Source organism: Heliangelus exortis, chromosome 12, assembly GCF_036169615.1.
Source record: "Heliangelus exortis chromosome 12, bHelExo1.hap1, whole genome shotgun sequence".
NCBI lineage: Eukaryota > Metazoa > Chordata > Aves > Apodiformes > Trochilidae > Heliangelus > Heliangelus exortis.
Window position 1 is genome coordinate 9932918 of NC_092433.1, and position 21263 is coordinate 9954180.

Consider the following 21263-nt stretch of genomic DNA (forward strand, 5'->3'; position numbering starts at 1 on the left):
CTGCTACAGGTAGCCCACAGCTCAGAGGGCAAAACACTGATCGCAGACAGAGCTTTGTAGAAATACAGACCACCATTTACACTGAAAGTCTCCTTTCCAGAACTATTCAAAACTGCCTTACAAATGAGACAAAACGTGTAAGTGCAAGGCTAGCACCTTTGAAGCAGCCAACAATATCTTACAGCAGGAAACCTCTTGTGATGGCTGCTCTTTTATTTCCAAAACTCCAAGCAGAACTGGCACAATTTAGTGACTCATTTAAAATTTGGCAGGAACATTAGAATTATACAGGTAAAAATGTAAGTTCCTTAATAATTAACTTTTGATTTTTGTTTTTAATGTTAAGGGTTTTATACTAATAATTCTTAGACTAACCTGGGATGGTAATAATGGCATTCCTTCTGTGTTATCTTGTTCTCTAGCTTCCATCACTGCAGTATCTTAAGCAGAGGTAACAGTGCAGGATACCAACAGGATTTGATAAAGGCTTAAAAGAAAGATAACATAATAAACACTTTCCAAAGACTGCATTTGGGGGTGTCTGGGAAGGGGAGAGAAATGGGGAAGGAGATGAGACAGGAGTGTGAAATGCGTTTTTTCCATTATAGAAGGATACATTTTCCAGCAAGGCCAGCAGCACAAGTCACATTAAGCCACAGCTGAAGTTGTCTGCCTAATTCCTTTGGGATCATACTGAAAGCATACCCCATAATCTTACGGGATGTGCTAAAGCTTTGCTGGGACTCACTCAGCAGAAACTGTTGGGATTATTCCACAAAACACTAATTCTGTTCTGATTTAAAGGGGCTCCACCAACCTATTTTAGACACCAGACTTGCCCTGCCTCCTGACTGTCCAGCTGTAAATATTCTCTCAATAGCTGATATTTAGTCACCTGGAAATTAAAAGGAAAAAAATAAATTAAAAAAAGAAAAAGGCTTAAAAAACCAGGACCATGTTATCATGACGAACACATCCACCAATGGACATTTGATTAATAACACTAAGTGATATTAATAATGTATGATTATTAAGAATTAGTATTGCAATCTATTAGTTATTTAATTCCATGTGCAAGTAATGCATTTACATTATACACGTAGGTATTTTCTATGTCTGGTTTCAGTGAATGGGTCACAGGCTGCTATTTAAATTAACAAGCAGAAGTACTCTTTTTGTTGGAAAGGCAGGAGCTAACATTTTCTATGCTACCAAGCCCAAGTCCAGTTTCTGTTCCAGATTGCAGCTTTTGTACCTGTGGAATTATTGTTACTTTTCATGTTACGGTGTCATACACTTTGTACATAAAAAGAGGGATATTACCAGTACCCTCCTGTTTATGAGCCTAGGACATGAAACTGAGAAGAACTAAAGTAGCCATGAAACCCCTATTATACAACTAATGGTTTCTAAAGCATCTTGGAGATATTCATTTTACAAGGCTTATAGTGCAATCTTCTATCATTATTTTAATGAAATAAAGCCCTCGACTATTTCCAGGGGCAACTTTTTCTTTCACACACACAAGACATTTTGGTTACAAAAAAGAAAACAATTCTGGCGTAGGATTCACTGCAGGACAGGCAGGAAATTCAGAAAGGCTTTATATAATGTCACTGAAGATAGGTTCTGAATCTCCAGAACAGCAAACAGAACAATTAAGACTCTCAGTTACACACATCATTATGTTTAATATGAAAAACATTTCTGGATATAAATCAGATTTATAAAAAAGATCCATACCATCTCTCAGATAGCATCTTACATAGTTGCAGCTGAAGGAATGTGAAACATCCATTTTAGGTTTCACCTATTACATCGTATGCTTTCTGTCCCCTGTTTTGCTTGGGGAAGTAAACCTAGACTAATCAGCTTCATTTTGTGGGTCACATGAAATGCACATCTTGACTAAATTTAGATTAATACTGGTGGCAAACTTTTAATTCAAGAGAAACATCAAAACAATACTCCAGCAAAACATTGCTATTAGAATGCACACCCAAATGTGCTCTTCTGGCAGGTGACATTCTCTGGCAGGCAATTCACATGACAAAGATGACCAAATAAGCAGATATTAATAGAACAAAATCAAATTGTAGAGACTCTGGAAGGGGAAATTTAGTCATCAGTTGCTTCCAGCCTCTGTCTGTGAGGAAGGAACAGGTCTAATGTGCTCAGAAAAGAAATATATTCCACCTGAATTCCTTTCAGAGCCTATTTTTTTCAGGTACAAAGGCCTCTCTTGCTTTCTCAGGACTGAATCATTTTCTTCTGTGTGTCAAAGACATATCTTTTAAACACAAGGGAGATGGTCACAGGCTGGGCTGAATCATTCTTGTTGCTTTCATCCTCTTTGGTTGTATCCCCCTTCCCTGCCTTAGATTTCTTCTTGGAAGCAGCAGTAAGAAGCATCTTGGTATCTGGCTTCAGCCCATCTGTAAAAATAAGAACATGCATGACAAACACCCTCAACATCACATTTCAGTATAACTGGAAAAAATGAACACGCAAGTTTACTGCTGAAATCACCAAAGAAAATAAAACAAATCAGATGCATTAGAAAAATCACATTTCTACACCACGCTTCCAGAATATGGTAACTCACATGGAAAAGTAAGAGAAGCCTTCACAGTTCACACCAAAGTGATTCCCCAAATCCAGTGCCATATCCTCACTGTACCTTCTTCATTTTTAAAGTGTTAAATAGAGAGCAAAAATTGAAACATGTCAGACCAACCTCTAACTCTGCTGACCTTTCCTATTATTTATACATATCTCCCAAAATTTCTTCTCATCACTATGAATGTCAGTAAAAATATATCTCATGAATGAAAAACTATATAACTTTTTAGAGTGTTTTGCTAGTTGTTGAGTCCAAAAAGTCAGAAGGTTCTTGAATGTCTTTAGACTAGACCTGCCAGAAGCACATTACTTAGGTTTTAACAAATTTTGCAGTTTTGCGTTTGGAGATATTTCGTTGGTTGTTTTGTTTTGGCTAAAGCACAGAATTTGTTAAGGGTTTAAACTCTTAGTTTTAGGGAAAGTAGAATTAACCTGTGTAGGATTCTGGGGATCTAACTTAAGACTTTCTCTACACATTTGTGCCAAACAAAAATATTTGTTCTTTCCTTCCTAAATGGCTGGGGTTTATTACACTTTTGTATTTCCTTTTAACTTGACACATTGGTGACATTTTAGATATAAAATGCAAGATAGTGAAGTCCAAAGAAACACTGTAAAACAAGCGAGATGCAGCTACTAAAAGACCACTCCTGAAGAATTGCTTTCTTAAAGCTGAAGACAGCAAACTCCTCAGAAGCCACCCGAAAATGCTGCAATGTGGTTCTCAGGCATTTGGCCAAATTCAGTTCAGGTATTTTTAACCTGTGGTGTCACATAACCTTATCTCAAACACTTAATCAGCTTCTCTCCCCTCATATTGAAATTCAGATGTGGATTCTCACATCACAGCCTGACAAAAAGACTGAGATGCTTATGATTTACTGGAGACAGGAGGTCTACAAGCAGAGGTGATTTGCTGCAGCACAGACACATCCAGAGGCACTTCCAGCTGATTGCAGGAGGACACAGCACCAGAGCCCACCTTCAGAGCCCACCTTCTCATCTTGCTGTGTCAGGGAGCAAACTGTTCCTTCAGCATCCCCTCCACAGAGCAAAGGGAAGGGAGGACATGAGGATGTGTTGAAGCAAATCCAGGAAAGGGCCAATTTACCATTTCATAACCAGGGGGTGTACAACAGCACTAAACCCTGCAGCAAAGCCAGGGGGAGAGTTTTGGAGAAAGAGGGGTCTTGCTTTTTTCTTTTTTTTTTTTTTTTTAAGAAAAAAACCCCAATAAATGTTTTTTTTAAAAGCAAGGCACAAGAGAGGAGAAAAGCAACACATTGTGTATATAACAACACAAACTCCATTTTACACCAAGACTCCATAAGTGCAGCATCAAGCAGAATCAACATTGCATGGTTCTGCAAGATCCTATACTTCACAGTCAAGGCAGCAGCTGTTTTCTCTTTTCAGATGGCAGAATTAAAATAAAAAAATATTATTTCACTGTGGAAACAATTGAGAATAATCGAGCCTCTTTATCCTTGATGGCTGAGAAGTTTGATACTGACTGCTTTTACATGTGTAAGGCTCAGTTAAACAAACCAGATAATATGGTGTGGGCCAACTGCATATTGTTATATGGTTTTATTACACTGTGTAGTCATGTTATATGCAGCTATTCTGATTTCCTAATTGTATGCTTTCATATAAATACCATTAATATCACTGATACAATCACTCCATCTTTACTAAAAAATACTTTATCATTAAATGAAAACCAACTTATTTCCTATTTGTAAAGCTATAAGAACATATTGGGTGCTACTAAGGAAAAAATACAAACAGTCAAAAAAAAGAGGAAAACAAAATAAAAACTGTAAAAAACAATCTTATGAAGTCCTGCTCCCTACTTTTGCAGGATTTATTTCACATCGTGTTTTCTACTGTTTTGACCAACCCAACTGTAAGTGTCCCTGAACAGGGTTTCCTCCACTTTCCTGGGAAGACAATTTATTTTTTGGGCAAAGAAACATTTCATTTTGCTTCCTAGTTGGTTTCCCTTTCTGGGTCTTATCACTTACTAACGTTGCTGTTACTGGCACATTACTGTTTAAGAAAGATGTTTAACTAAATCCTCTCAGAAAGACACACTTTAAATTAATTAAAGCAAACAAATCCTAAAACACTTCTATTTATGTTAGTAGGCTTCGCAAGACTAATTTCCAAAAAATGCTAATTGGCGGAAAGGAGAGAGGAAGGGAGGAGACGTGGCATTAAAAGTGGAGCCAAAATTTTCCTCTGTGGGTGTGTGAAGCAAAGCACCAAGGCTGCTACCAAGAACCTTGGTGATGCCCCTGGCAGGTCAGCCCCTCGCCCTGGGGAAAAACTCAGCTGGGGCAGCAAGTGGGGGAGTTCCCAGCTGTGAGGATGAGACCACCCCTTCAGATAAAACCAGATTCAAAACCTGCCAGGGGCATCAGTGAGTCTGCCCTGCACACCTGAAACAAATAACGTTCGAAAATTTTAATTTTCAAGAAAAAAAGCATACGCTGCACGTGGAACTGTACTGGGGAAAACATATTCAAAATGAGGAACCTCACCTCCTCCACCCTATCGGTAGCTTCCACATATGCAGAAAGAAAGATATACCTCACCTATACTTCACCTCCTTAGCACCTATTTGGACTCCAATACAGTATTTATGGGTAAGAAGCCTACAGAAGAAATGGAAGAAGTGGCAGTTCCACACAACGAAATGACGGGCTGACAGCCAAAGGCAGCTCAGGTATTATAAACTCACAAGGTATCTAAATTACCTAATCAGATCCCACGGCCCTCATTCTGCAAACAGATTAGGTGGCTGGCATCATACCCTAACAAATGGCATTTTCTGTTTTTCTACTCTGGTGCCAGGAGGTCTAAGGGCTGAAGAGGCTCAGTGATATGGAGCAGCACAAAGGAGCAGGCAGGGAGAGACAGGCGGGGAGGCACAATCGGGGTTTCATCTACCTCTGCGGATTTCTCGCGTTACACACAATGCATACTTTACATTTTACAAAACCAAGGAAATGAAGGGAAATATATCTGTCACCAAAGAAGACATCAGACCTTTAATAGCTGAAATGACGGATATTTTTAGATGGAGGTCTAGTTTAACTTACTTACATTAAGGGTCTAATCTCTCCTGAACAATAGCTATGTTAGCCTGAATACATAGTGAGAAATCTGTTCCATTAATTAAGTGCTGCCTGTACTACTCGGATTTGTAGCAAATGTTAATAGATTTTTTTTTCTTCCTCTGTTGGACAATTACTTTATTTTGCCAAGTTGCTAATGGATTAAATTGAAAAGGTCTGTGTGTTAAAAAAAGACTTCAGCTTCAAAGTTCTAAGAAATGCCTTGCATACAACAGTGAGAAATATCTATATATTAACATTATTAATGGACAGTCCTCAGAGGCACACTAGATACCTGAAAGCTTAGCAAATACATTCCCACCCATCGCAACCACATCTGTAACAAGAAGTGCCCAATCAGGTCTTACGTAAAATGTACTTGCAGCACAAACTAACCCAGGTTTGATATAAAATCAGTTGAAAAAAAGCTTAATCCACTTTGTTCCTTTAGTTTCAGCTACTCTTAATAATTAACAAATAAGAATACAGACGCTTAAGATTATATCCTTTGTCTCAGCATAGTCACGAGGACCTAATCCAAACTGACCCATTTATAACGTTTTTACGTTACTTCCCCATTTCACACCCTCCTTCACTTATTATTGTAATTCCTTATCAGCATCCTCTGTCATCTGCTGTCTTTATTAGTCTTCTGTTCATCTGCTCCTTCAAAAGTTCTCCAGGGGTGGTCTCCCTGCTCTCCTCCTTCCTTGACTCCCAATTCCACTTGCTATTCCACCCTTCAGGAGCTTTATACCACTCCAGATTTATTTCTCGGATTTTCAATCTCCACATTTTTATTTCCACAGATCTCTTCAATATTTAGGAATAGTCCTGTCTCCTTCAAAGCTAATGAAACATTTTGTTTGAATGGAAGATTTTAAAGGCTGAATGCTAGACACACTGTAGATGAGAAGCAAGATAATACAGTATCTCCTTGTAGCCCAGCCAGAGATAGGAGTACTTTTTAAGCAACTGATAAACACACATTGAAAACAGGTGTAATAATATAGGTGTAAGGCAGGCTCTCCAGCACAGCCAAAGAGAACAATCTATTTTACTGAGCCACAACAACTCCCTTCTCACATGCACAGTTTGTAAAAAGATCCAACTGCTAACTACACCAGCTAGCACTGACAAACATAAAGTTATTTGCATGCATTTGCATGTTTTCTTATGACACTGAAAATCATAACAGAGGAAAAAAGAAAACAACATTGAAAGACTTCAGATTGTCTGATTCATCAGAACTTGGCTTTCAGGCCAAAACTAGAAGTTCATCCTATCAATAGAGAAATGAGCAAACATTACACCAGCTGCCTGCAGTGGTACTTGCCATGGTTTGCTAGGAAAGCATTCGCTCAGGATTCTTATGACTGTTAGGAAAAAACACGCTGAGGCTACATTTCAGCTCTTGCCAAAATAGAAAATGCTCCTTTTTGCACTCAATATTAAGAAACCACTCTTGACCTGCTGATATCTCCAAAACTGCCATTCCATTCAGGAGTTTATGAGCAGAGATTCACTGGGAAACTTTCTCCCATCTGTAAACAAAATATCCTGTGTGCTTCCTTTGAACACTGCAGGTAGAAGACTCAGCCACCTGCAATTTCTTGTTCCCTGTCAACATTCAAATGTTAAAAATGGACTGAACATCAGAGAACAAGTTAGCACAGCGCACTTGATGCTGGAATTAACTTTTATCAGAGGCAAATATAACAGTTTAGTATGACAGGGAGACATTTTTCTTTCTTCTTGAGTGATGGCAAAAAGAGCAAAAGTTGAAAGAGGCAAAGGGTTGGGGATAATCCTCACTCACAATGGATTATTTGTAACAGGTGGTTTTCACAGGGAAAAAAAAAAAAAAAAAACACACACCACAAACAACACAACAAAAAAACCCATACTCAGAAAAAAAAAAAAACCAAACCCAAAAGAACCCCACACCAAAAAATCAGAAACACAAAACCCACCTTGAACTAGTCAGGAAAAAAATACCTAAGAAGCTTTCCAAGACCAAAAATGTCATGTTACTCTTCCTATAAACAATGACAGGAACATCAGATCTGTCACACCACACAGTAGACTGGATGACTTGTCATCTAGAGACTGCCAGCCCTATCTAATTTGGCATCCCATCTGTCTGTCATTAATATCTGGTGCTTCAGAAAAAGCAGGGATGAAAATCATGTCCTGAGCTAACTATAGCACAGGACCGGGTGTAGGAATTCTCCACCTGACAGGCAGGCCAGTATGTGAACACCTCCCAACCTTCCTAGCCAAAAGATTCAAGCACAGTGCTCCTCCAGGAGTCAATCTACTTTGCTCCTAGATATTCACCACCATGATAACAAGTATAAGATGATTACCTAGACAATTTCAAGCTGGCCAGAGATTCACTCAAGAAACAAGGGATACTCCTTTCCTTGCTGCTCTCAGGAGCTCAGAATTTGAGCTTCAATTACTTTCACAGATAAGGCAATGAATTTTACATTCTATTTTGAATTCACACCACCTTTCCCCACATCTCTTGTCAGCTCTCTTAAAGATTCTTCTCGAGTTTCAAACTCCAGAGTAGATACATTTTTTCCTTTCAGTCTGGCATAAGGTCTGCTGTTATCACCTTGTCTAGCTTGTGAATATTAATAGACTACAGCCAGGAAGAGCAATCAGTCTCCAAGGAGGCTGGAAAGCAGACCTCTTCCTTCCAAGAGAGAATTACACTAATGCCTTGGTATGGTACTTGGGATCTACACAAAATATCCATAACCCATTGAGGACAAAAAAAACCCAAACAAACAAACCAAAACCAAAACCATAGGAAACGTCTCAGAGGCACTTTGAGCAGAAGCACCCTGCCCCACGTCACTGTTGTGACTGCCACCTTATACCAGCAGAGTCATTCCTGCAGCCTGTGCGTGGCAGAGTCTGTTTGTAAATCCTTTACTATGAAAACGTTTTCCCATAAACTGGGAAACAGCTGCCCCATGCCACAGCTGCATGTTCAGCGGTGAGCTGCAATGAGCCTTGTTTATCAATTTAAGTTTATTCAGGCTTTTGGACTGAAATACATTATTATAAGAGGCGGTACTACTTGAAACAACACCAATTTCATCATGGGCTCATACTTAGCAGGGAAAGAGCTATTCTTCCTTGATGAGAAAGACAGAAGTGGTTTTAATTGAAGAGGCTGACCTAGGTGAAGTTCAGGTCAAAGCTGTATTTGGAAAACTCTCACATCAAGCTGGACACAACCCTTTCAAGCTCAGTGCCAATTCTACACAATGGCTTGAACAGCTCTCTCCGGCAGTCCTTAAAGGCACATTTTGTATCTTGGCTTTTGCTGCAAGCAATCAAGAAAGAATGCAAGAAAACAAAACTGTTTCCCAAGCACTGTTTGCTGGTGCCATAATTAATATAATCAAACAATTCCACAAATTGCTTCCAATTGCTGGCGTCACTTTCATGTGCAGAGCCAGACTTTAAAGAAGGGCCCTTCTTGTCCTACATCCTTACACTGGTAACCCTCGTTTCACACAATAGTAAACAAGACCTTACTAAATAGTATAGGGTAATTTGTACTGTAATAGGTCCCCAAGGCACCATGGACACAATTTGAAATGCCATCTAATTTTTCTTTTTAATTAAAAAAGCAGTTACTATATTTAAACAACAACACAAAAAAGTTCAGAGGGGACAGATTGGAGTTTCCCACAGCTCTCTGGGAGTTTTCTCAAGGTCAGGAAGAGTTTTATACACTCAATTGGTACACATTTTTTTTCTTTAATTAGTCTGCCATACCCTCTGCATGAAGTCAGCGTCTTGATTTGCAGTCTGATATTGTTCATATTGCCACATGGAGCACAGACTCCAGGACACCCCATAACTATTGGCTGCTGAGTGGGCATCGATGCAATACTTCCCAGTATATGCCCTGTCCATGCCTTCCTCTTTTTTTCTAAACTTTTTTCCTCTTTCCTCTAAACTTGTCACCTATACAGAAGACACTCAGCATACCCCACTGCATTGAGAATTCTATATATTCAGTTTTATACTTCTCAACTTCTATCAAGATGATCAGGATGTTATCCCGTTTCCTCAATTCACATATTAGACCCACAGTTTAACTTTATATGGCAAGAATAAGATGTTATAACTGAACACCAGATCATGATGGCAAATGGACCACTGGCATCTGAGGCCATGTAACAGGAGAGACTTTCTGCATCGACAAATCCTAACCACGTATACCACAGATCTACAACCATCTCATTATTTAAGCAGCCTACACAAACCCACACATACTTCAGAGGGCTGTTTCCAGTTCCCGCAGAGGATTTTCCAAAACACACCCTAAAACCCAATATGCACTTCAGCTCCAAAAACAGCTCTGACATGAATTGACACACTCGAGATTTTCAGTTCTTGCCTAGCAGGCCATACTGCAGTGTGAGTAGGTTGAAAGTACAAACCTGACCTTGTTTTCCAGGCTAACATATATTCCAGCTGCTGTTACAGTGAGTGCCACAACCATTTGCTCACTGTAATCTGCTAGGGCTATGACTAAGGCAGCTCTCCTAAAGATGACTACTTTATTATTTGCTCTCCCAGAACATAACTATGACTTTTATGCTCTACACAGTTGTATCCTGTATCCAGTCACCAGCTTTAATACATGAAAAAACAGTGCACCAGGATTCCTAGGTCTAGGCTAAATAAATTAAGTCTATACACAGTACAATGGATCAACTTGCAGAGATGCAAGAAAACCACTAAGGTAATCCTTTTGTCTTGAAATCCAACACTATCCCATTAGCTTAAATGAAAGGATTTTCAAATTAATTTCTGCATGAGCTATATATGAGCTTTCAGTACAACAGCAAGGGTGCAAATATGCCAACTGATACATCATATTAGCAATTACTTGTAAAACTCTGCTTTCACTTGATGGCCACTCAAGGTTCATGCAGTCACTGAGATCATGCCTAAGCACTATGCTCATTTTCCCAGGATACCAGCAGGAAGAGGCAACTCTGTGGGAAGAGAAATGCAAAGATAGAGCTGGTTATGCTTAACCTATTGATGCTGTGCTCATAGTCTACATGTTCTACAAGCTCCCTGAAGCAAAAACTGAGTGCATGCAAAATGCCCAGCACACAACAGGAGCAACCATGAAAACAAACAAACAAAAAAAGGAACTAACAAGGACACCAATTTAGTAATACAAATATATGCAAAGTAGTTGGAAGCTTGGGAATGTAGATGGCCCCTTGTTACAATTCAACAATAAAAAACCTACATACAGGTCAGTGTGAAATATCCAAAACCATTCAAAAGAGTCAAAGTCAGAACAGTGTCTAAAAAGCACAATTATTGTTGCTGGACCTCTAAGTAGTACTCTTGCAGAAACGGAGCAAAGGGAAGCAGCAGATAGATATAAATATAACGAGTAAAATTTGGGAGAGCCTGTAACAACTGTTATACAGGATGCACTTGGCCAAGTTTTACTGTCAAGGTGGTCCTTGAAGGTTAAATCCTCAAATCAAGAGGAACAAAAATCCCTGAAAGCATCCCAAAGATTACAACTAAGTTTATAGAAATTGATCCAAGGAACCACTAAGCATATGAGCTTTCATAATTTCAAAACCACCAGAATATCGTGTTGGGGCTACATTTATATACAGTGAGGGAGTTCCCAGCCCAGAGCCACTCAGCAATGGGCCAGAAAAAACTTTTTATTGAGTTTCCACAAGTATCCTGGTACTTATAAAATAGTAAATACACCAAACCAATAAAGCTCTTGCTCTGTGCACTAAAGTGAACAGAAACACCTGAAAACACATTTGGAATTCAACACAAGGGACTAAGATTTCATCAGCCTAGTGAAAAGGCAACGACAAAACCAGTACCAATACACAACCTCTCCTCCAGCAGCCTTTCAGAAATGCATAAATGCTGAAACAGTTCAGGTTCCCAGTTCTGACACAGAATCAAAGCCAACTCATAAGAAAGCAGCTTCAAGTCACACTGCCACATCCACAGGCCTGGCTGAAATACTCCCCTCTTGCCTGCAACTCTTGATGTGGAGTCGTCACCCAGGAGCCAGTTAAGCTGGACCAACTCCCCTGATGTATCCCAGGATCTGCTGCTCAGCACTGGTCCAGAGTTTAAGTTCAGTGATACTCATCTTCCTCTGGGCTGCCTTTATAAAGCAGTCCTGAACAATGGGACTTGAGAATAAAAGAATAAAATATTTTAAAAAAACCCAACCAACTTCTAGGCAAGGGCCTTTAATGCGATTAGAAGGGGGAGGGGGATTGGATAGCAGCTTTTTCTTTTTTATGTTATGTATATTGTGTGTAAACAAATATGCAATTTGCTTTAAAAAGATAAGGTGATTAAATTTTTATCGGGCTTGTACTCTGTTGTCACCACAACAAAGGGAATTAGGAGAAGGAAAGAAAGGCCTTTTTATTTGAATTATGCTCTTACCAGAGGTTCTCTACAGCACAGCTGTAAAGCCACTCAATGTTCTCCAAACAGGCCCTTTGATTGCATTTTATTCAACTTGTTTGCATTTGGAGCAATCGAAAGGAAAAGAATGATTTTGATGTCTTAATGTTCCTTAATACCTTCTTTAATTTATATTAAGCTTCTTAACTAGGGTGATGAATTCTTCAAAAACAAAGACCTAGTGCAGAAATCTTTCACACACCATGAAAATTGAAATTATAATGTATTCATAGCTTTTTGTTATTAAAAAAAAAACATTATTTAGAAGAAAGATTTAAAGCATAAAAAATCCTGAAGTTGTATGAAAATTACTTGATCCACAGAAATAGAAGGAAGTTCAAACTAATTATTACAAGGGAAATACAATGTTGTGAGAGACGGAGAAGAAACAGTATGAAAGTGTTGAGTTACTATGAAGTTTTTAGTCTAATAACCTACAAATTCCTTCTCTATGGCTTTCCACAGGAAAAAGACTCTAGAAATTTTTGTAATTTTGTTTTACCAAGAAAAATTCAAATGTTTGCAGGTTTGTCCTCCTTCAATCATATTCATTTGCCTAAAACAGCTTTTCAGGTTCAGGGTTCCACAGTGCATTTCCCTCCCAATGTCTTTCACAGGCTGCCAAGATCAGCAGCACACACTGAACCTGGGGAACACAGCAACACAGAAGGCAAAACCCCTCAGATGCAGCTTGATGGGGCACATGTCCCTGGTGAGGTCCCCAGACTGAAACCCCATTCACAGGCAGATCTCAGTCAATCAGGAGGAAGGCTGCATGAGAAAAGTGAGGGTCACATAATAAAAAAACAAACCAAACAAACCAGAAGAGGCCACCCAAGGGACAAGACCAGACAAATTGGTTTATGCCAGCACTGTATTTTTTTCCAGTTATAGTTACAAGATCCTCTGCCTGGTTAAACTTCAAGGACTAATTATCTGGCCCCTGTAACAAAACTCAGTGATTCCAAAAATCTCTCCGTGATTCACTGAGAGATTTCCAAGTCTTTTCTTGAAAAAATGAACAAAGCCTCCAGTGAATTTCAGTTATGGTACAAGTCAGTCTTAACAAGGCACATTCAAAAGAGCATATTCTTGCTTTGCATCCCAATTTGCCTACTATTTTACGTTTTTGGCTTTTTTTTTTTAACTTGATTTTATGTTTCAATGGAACTGCTTTAGTTCTCAGCAACACATTCATGTTCACATGTATAGCTACAAACACCTCACCTCACTCCCCCTTTTCCTCTGCAAGGAAAACTCCAGAGAAGAAACAAGCAAGGAGGGGTTGGCACTTCTTAGAACACCAACACAGTGCCCAGAGCTGCAGTGACTGGGGGCATGGGTGTTACACAGCAATGGAGAAACCAGCTTCCTAAATGGATCCTGAACAACATCAAATCAGCTCAAGTATCTCTGAAATAACATATTTGAGAGAAAAATACGTATTTTCAACTGGAATATTATTTTCTGTTGGCATCCACTGACTGCTTGCTTACCCTCCTTGACTCACATTTTAAGCGAACTCAAGGAAAGCTCAAATTAAAATTGGGATAAAGCCTGCCACATTCACAAAATGCTTGTAAAAAGCTCAACTTAGCTGAACCAACAATCAACTTGCCACAATAATTAAAACAATTTTTAAAAATTCACATGCTGCATTTACCATAGAGTAAAACAATGCTGATCTTAATCTAATGCACATGCTCCCTGGATGAAATGACACCTCCCCCTCCTGAACAGGGTCACACCATACAAGTGCAGAAGCATAAAACCTAAGTTTAAGAGCTTATCTGGCTCACTACAGCAAAAAACCTCTCTCAACAAGTACCAAAAACTGCAGATGGTGTCAAAGGCAGCACGAAACAACTCCACAAAGCATAAAGCTGCATGTCATCACCCTCTGCCATGGCATTATGTCTCCTCCACATCTGTCCTACAAACTAATTGCTGCTTTTGCAGAAAGCAGGGCAGAGAGACAAAGCAATGCTAAAACAGTTACTGAGCACAGCAATTATCTTATAACCAGTAATACCCACTCTATCTGAGCTGTTAAAACATTCACCTGTGTCTTATTGTAAATAAGCAAGCACAAAATTTGAATGTCCAAAACAGCATTTATGTATGTAACCAGTTCGAAGTGTTCACTGCTGTATCTATGAAAACTTGTGCCTTTAAGCAGAAGTGATTCATGAATTTTAATTTGTTTTAAATGGTGAAAAATTCCAAGTAAATTGAGTCAACAAGCCCACAACGGATGAAGACATGTATCTGGTTTTTATTTATAAAATAAAAAACTTGTCTATACATTTCTTAGTCACCCACAAATCCTCTAGCAGTGAAAAAAATAGCTATATTCCCTGCATTTTTTTTAATTAAGACACTATGCTTTTCCCTATTCAGCACATGTGGGTTGAGCCCCATTGAGCCTTAACTGATTTTTTTGTGTTATTTAAATACTACTATTCAAAAAAAATGTTCTTACAGAAATTAATTAGCCAGTGATTTCGGAAACTGGGAAAGGGAAGAAAGATTTGCAGAATGAAAGCTCTTCCTGTAAGCTGCTTCAACATCACTAATCTCAAAAAAACCCACCAGAAGTCATCAGCACACCCTCCAAACCCAAATTTCAAACAAGTACAAGTGTTATTTTTAAAGATGTAACGTATTTATATTCCCCCTCTCAACACCAAAAATTCCCAGTTCAACTTTTTTCTTTTTGTCAGGAATCATAAGACCAGATATAAACTGCTTAATCCAAAGTTAGTATTTTCTAATCATTAGTTTAAAATATTTGGGCTCCAAACACACAACACTGACAGAGTTGACCACAGAGAAACCATCATATGTTTATATAGAGATGCAGGCATACTAAGTCAGACTGATGGAGACAGCACACGGTACAGAGACAGTGACACAGAACTTAATGCCTTTATCCATGCCACAGCAATACCCCCACTTTTTTAGGCAAATACCCAAGGGCTGGGTTTCCTCCCTCGTTACACTCTTCCTGGGGCACAGACTGTTCTAAAACCTAGTGAAGTAAAGTATCAGAAAATGCAGATACAGCCATTGCCCAAGTCCATGGGAAGCAGCTCATATTTAAGGCTGCAGAAGATCTGTTTTCCTGAGCCATCCCCAAAAAGGAGCCATCTCCACCTTGCTGAAATTTCCAGGTGGTCATATTGTTTAGAAATAAGATGTTGGCAATCCACAAGGCTCAGATACAAATAATAACAGGTGTCCTGCTGCCAGGTGGCTGGCTGGAAAAGAACATATTACAGCAACCACTTAGCTTGTAAGATTGCCCTGACCGTCACCAAACTGTTTGGTATCTGTGTGTGAACCTGGCAGTGAGAGGGGAGAGGTTCACAACAGGTAAGTTTTTGAGAATGTTACAACAGCCTACTCAGTTCTGTAGACTGATAACCTGGGTTGAAGAGTTACTGCACATTTCCAATACACCAACTCAATTTGACTTGCATTGCAAAAAATCCCACCCCCACAAATAAGTTCTATAGGGTGCAGTAAAAGGCAGCATTGAAGAAGAGAAAATTTAGATTACACAAGATGTAATAAGACCAGCCAAAACACACAAACAAGCTCAAAATAAATTACCCCATTACCAAAACCACAAAGGCAGCATCTTGTGTGATGACTTGATTTCATTGAGCTTGGATTCTAGTACAGTCCATTTAAGGAGGAGTTCTTACACCTCAAGATTTATTTTTCTTGACAAATAACTGTTAGACATTTGCCTTGAACTAACATATCAATGTTTATAATATCCTAACTTACTCAAAGACAACATAGGAACATAATTAAGCCTACCAACCAAAATTACTTGAGTGACCCTACCAAAGCATGGAATATCTTATGCCACTGAGTTTTCATGGGGGGAAGGAGAAATTCATACTCTGAATTACATTTTCTATGAAAGCTCTTCTGCATTTTCTCCCTAGCTTCCACTGCTCACGCTATGATACTGCTCCAGTCACCTTTGCACTTCACAGCCTCTAAGACAACATCCAACAAAAGGAAACAGTGTCCCTTCCCATACCCATCTGTGCCTGTGTTGTCTATTTAGAACCTTGTCTCTGGGTTTTAATTCCCTCCACCCTTACTCTCTACTTAGCCTCAGCAGTCCTGAGGTCTCCACTTATTGCTCAAGGCAGAGCTGATCAACTGCAGGTTCTGTGACGGCAACCAAGAAGCCATTTACAATTCCAACAGCTGCTCCTCATTTTGCATCAGAATCATGGCAAATCTGTGGTTCAAAACCTCCTTTTTTTACATGGAGGAGGAAAACAAAAACAAAAGTAAAAAACCACAAGTCCAAGACCCAAGCACAAGGGAAGGACTAAGAAAGCGTCATGGATAAAAGGCACAGCCCTAGCCAAAAACTACTTTGCCTGTGCAAAGCCAGCAGCAGAGAGACAATTGCACCACACTGAGTCAAGCCTCAGGTCTTGTCTTAGCCAGGTTCCTTCCTCACCCACAGACACAGGAGGAAGAGAAGGTGGGGAGTGCAATTCTCCTTTTAAGGACCAGCAGCAGAGTACAGAGCTATCTCAGGTAACTCATGAGGAAACACATGTCAGAACAGGATAATATCCAACCCCACCCCCTGCTTCATTAACCTATTTCAGCCTTAAAAAGACCAAAATGGAAGCAGCAGCGTATTGCTGCTCATCCTGTATCCTGATGAAGGGCAAATTCATTTAAAAGCATTTGACTTACATATATCAAGGCTATGGATCTGCCATAAGTTTAGATTAACACTTACACTATTAAAATTTAGTAAAAACTCTAAGAAAAATCTGAGTCTTTGCAAAATCTATCAGATGCACTCCCTTCTAAATAGGTTTAACCCATGTCTTGAAATGTTCCTCATGACAGCTCTCTTTGGAAGGAAACCAGGAGCTTGCCAAAGAGACACGTGGATGGTAACAATGAAGCAACATCTTCAACTCCCTCTCAAACAAACAAAAAAATAATCGGCCTCTGTGTCTTCTATGCCTAAAATGCATGCACTTAAGACAATCTGTGTGGTATCCAAATTCTGTTCTAGGTGCAAGAAAAATGATCACTTTGCAAACAGGAATTAATCAGTCTGATTCCCTGTACCGAGCGAAGAGTCAATGAGCACATCACGATCATTTCCACAATAAGTAAGAAGCAAGTACATAGTAATTACTTTTAGGATTTTGTTTCATATTTACACACCTTGCCTTTGACAATGTCTTATTTTAAAAAGACCAGCAGAAAAAAACAGACATGAAGACGAGACCAGCTCAACTTGAAACTCCAAAGTAAACTTTTAGTGAATTTCATTGAGGAAAAAAAAGCCTTAGCTTTAGAAGAACTTCTCGGTCAGCTGTGCTGACTTCAAATGAAGGTTAGTTTGTACTCTGCAATCTAAAATTATAATGGACAGGCCATTCTATTCCCACCTTTTTTTCAGTCCTATTTTACTACTCCAAATATACACTACCTAAATTTGTATACTCTTTAACAATAGTTAATCTTCAATTAAAATACCTAGAGCAGAAACTAAGATAACTGGTTTAAAAGGTAAAAGCTTATTGACAAAAATGTATTCTTCATATTGCCTTTTTTTTAATTCCGCATATTAAAAATGTAATTTTTATGACTTGAAAAAAATCTTCAGGAATAATGAGGGCTAACAAAAGACTGAAGAACAGTAATTTAAAAAGCTCCATATGTAGCATCCTGATTACTGTATCAGTCCCATTTCCATAACGAAGGGAGAAGTCACCAAACTGCTGCCTGTCCTTTCTGGTGACAAGGAAAGGGCAAAGAGGACCGTGTGTTTTCAAGGCATTGTCCTTCAGGCTCTAAAGGAAGAACAAGAAATCTCCTGCAGTACAATATGTGGGTGTCAGTGTCCGGCACTTTTCTGGAATACGGTAACCCCAGCTCTGGTGGTCCCTGCACGTGTACTTAATTTGGAAGCAGCTGGGTTCAAAAGTTTATCCTCACTTTTTGACCTGCAAAGGTTTAGTATGTGGGCGTGCACATGAGTGTGTACATCATACCACACAAGCTGAAGATGTGCAGCCACAATAAGCACAGAGTGTAGGTGTTTATGCATATGGTTTTCCACACAGAACATACTGCCTATTTTAAAATACCAAAATATTATCCAGTATACATCAGTGATGTGCAGTGCATGAGTGTTCAGCCTCACCAAGCCAAAGCTTCTGGAATTTTTGGGCATAATTTCCAAAGGACTCATTAATGAAATAATTTGTTAATTGTAATGCTACTTAGAAAAGATTCAACACATTTCATTAAGGTCATTAACGTGCCTACCACAGGTCCACCTAACTAATAAATACAAAGGCCAGAAATTTATCTTCATATTTATGGCATTTTTCATCACACATGCAGTGAGCTAAATATGTGCAGGGGTGAAATAAGGGAAGCAGAAAGACCAGAAAGCACAAGGAGCCCTTCAAGAACCTCTGAGCACAGTAGGTTTGAGTACCAGTGACAAAAGTATAGTCAGAGTCGTGCAATAGTCAGAGCTCAGAAGAATCAAGGTATTCTATTCTCCAGCTGATACCTGAATATTTTCTTGAACTGCTCTAAAGCACTCTACAATTGCAGGCAGAAATCCCTGATCTTGCCACAAAGGATATATTTTTCAACCATTTGTCATTTTACAGTTCACACACAGAAGCAAGTTAGAGCCTATCAGCTGAGCTTCAGTAACTGCAAATATACTCTTCAGCACATCATATGCATGACAGAACATCTTCACTGGGATTTGAAGAGAGATCTAAGGTTATGAATTTATAGCACATTTGTGATGGACCTTGAGCATTCAGTCACTATCACTGAGATAACAAACAGCAACTCATTAATCCATGGAAATGTGACAGTATACTTGAATGCAATAGCTTTCTCAGCACTTGTGTTATTTTGAAATCTTGAATCAATTGTTTACAGAAGCTCTTCACTTGTGTTCACAGCAGTAAGTGCTCTACATACCAGGGAATCTTTAATAATTCCTAATGTGCAGCATGTATGAAATACTGGTTTGTTTTATTTAAACGCTAAAACCCAGCATACATAATGGATAAATCATTCATGATTAGTAAAAAACACAAATTTTCTAACAGAACAAGCGCTCTGTTTTGCTTGAAAAATTTTAACTTTCAATTGGAATTAAACAACAGTAACTCTATTACAAACCAGTTCTAAACACAACGGGGGGGAAAACACTGCGTATGCAACACAAATCAAGTAAAGTATGTAGGCATAATGGCATAGAAAATAGAAGTTATTTAACAGAAGAGCCCATACATCAGCAACTGAAACTGCAAATTAAAGCATAAGATGGTGCCCCAGGGGGAACATTTAGCACAAAGACACTACAGACTCCAAGTCTATGAAGACCAGACCACTCGACCAATGCCAAAAAATGCAAGTTGCTCTTCAAACGTTCCAGGGACATAAAGTGAAAAGTTAATGTTCAGAGCCATTGTGCATTTCCAACTTTCTTGTGACCTAAAAAAACTTACGCAGCTTTCCAGGAAAATTTCCAGGTTGACAGAAGTGTTTTATACATTGCATTAACAACAGATCTGATCCCTAAGCGACGGGAAATACGGATAAAAACGCCCCCAAGAAATAAAAATTTGTCCTTTCATTGTTATACAGTAATTATGAAACTGTAATACAACTGTAATAACAGCTCTCAAGTTGTTAGCACCCTAATGGGTAGACATTTAGACTGGAAATTTAAAAATCCATACCTAAGTTGCTTTGCTTGATTGGCTTCTATTAGTTCACAATATTATTTCATCTGTCTTAGCTTCTCCACTTACAAAGAAGAGTTAATAATGCTACAGTTCTTTATACAATACGTTGAAATACGCAGTCCTTTTTTTAATCTGGAAACAAGCTACATATTATTTATTAAGTCTACAAAGTGTTGGTGTTAATGAAACAGCCTTTTCCTTCAAATTTCATATTTAAACAATTTTGCTCAGGTCTGAAGATTTATTTATTTCTGATTTTACAAATTCCAAAAAAAGGCTTTTCGTGGAGATGTAATTCATGACATTTCATCAAATACGCTTTTGTTAAGTACTGTTGAGCACGCACATTACTCAAGGTCATAAACTTTAAGTCAAAATCAGAGGCAACTGAGCAGCTCCTGTGCTTTTTCTATGGTCTCCATGTCTACCACAGAAGGCTAATTATTTTACAACAAAACTTGAGAAGTGTATTTTTTTCCCCTAAAGCTGTATTTGTTCATTGTTTTACTATTTCTGCTTCCAGAGCGTGAATTCTGCATTTCTTGTTTTCCCATCAGAACCACAGTGCTTGATCCATCCATACACCAGCAAGAAACATGTTGAAGTTAAATTATATCATTAAGAAGTATTAACTTTTGATCCATGTCAAACTTAAACCACAACAAAAGAAAATGTAGGTATAGAGTTTGAAAGTCAAACAAGAATCAGAATTCTCTCTCAACTTGCTCAGGCTGTGGTTCCAAGGTTTCTGGTAAAAAAAACCCAACTTTTTAAATCTTTTGCATTTTTCAGAAAATTAAGAATGGTATCTTCGACCTATTTCTGTACCTAGACACTCATTATAACTACTTTTTGGGCAACAGCATATTAAGAAAGTAATGAATAGCTTCTTGTATCCATTTCTTCTACAATGTAGATTGAGACACAAATTTTCTACCTCCAGTCTGTTATTTTGGGAAACAATTTGCTAGAATATTTGGTATATGTGAAGTTACTATTCCAATATTTTTCTCCAAAACTGATCACAAGCAGGATAAAATTCTGCCACCATCTTTTCTGTTTCTTTCCTTTAAAACTTAACTGGTAAAAGATTTAGCACAAAATGGCATGTGATAAACCAGCACCTGCTACTACTATTGCATTAAAAGTTAAAAACAATCTTCCAGGCTTTTAACCAAAAAAAAAGAAACAAGCATCACCACACTCTTCTTGCAGCACA

At 38.6% G+C, this 21263-nt stretch overlaps 1 protein-coding gene across 1 annotated transcript in view; it reads right to left on the minus strand.

Annotated features, from left to right (window-relative positions):
• Positions 1-1449: 1449 nt before the first annotated feature.
• EEFSEC (eukaryotic elongation factor, selenocysteine-tRNA specific) overlaps positions 1450-21263 on the minus strand; it is a 119425-nt gene continuing 99611 nt past the window's right edge. The window contains exon 7 of the mRNA XM_071755964.1: positions 1450-2435. Within this exon, the coding sequence (XP_071612065.1) occupies positions 2251-2435 (185 nt within the window). The 3' untranslated portion in view covers positions 1450-2250. The remainder of the gene's footprint in view (positions 2436-21263) is intronic.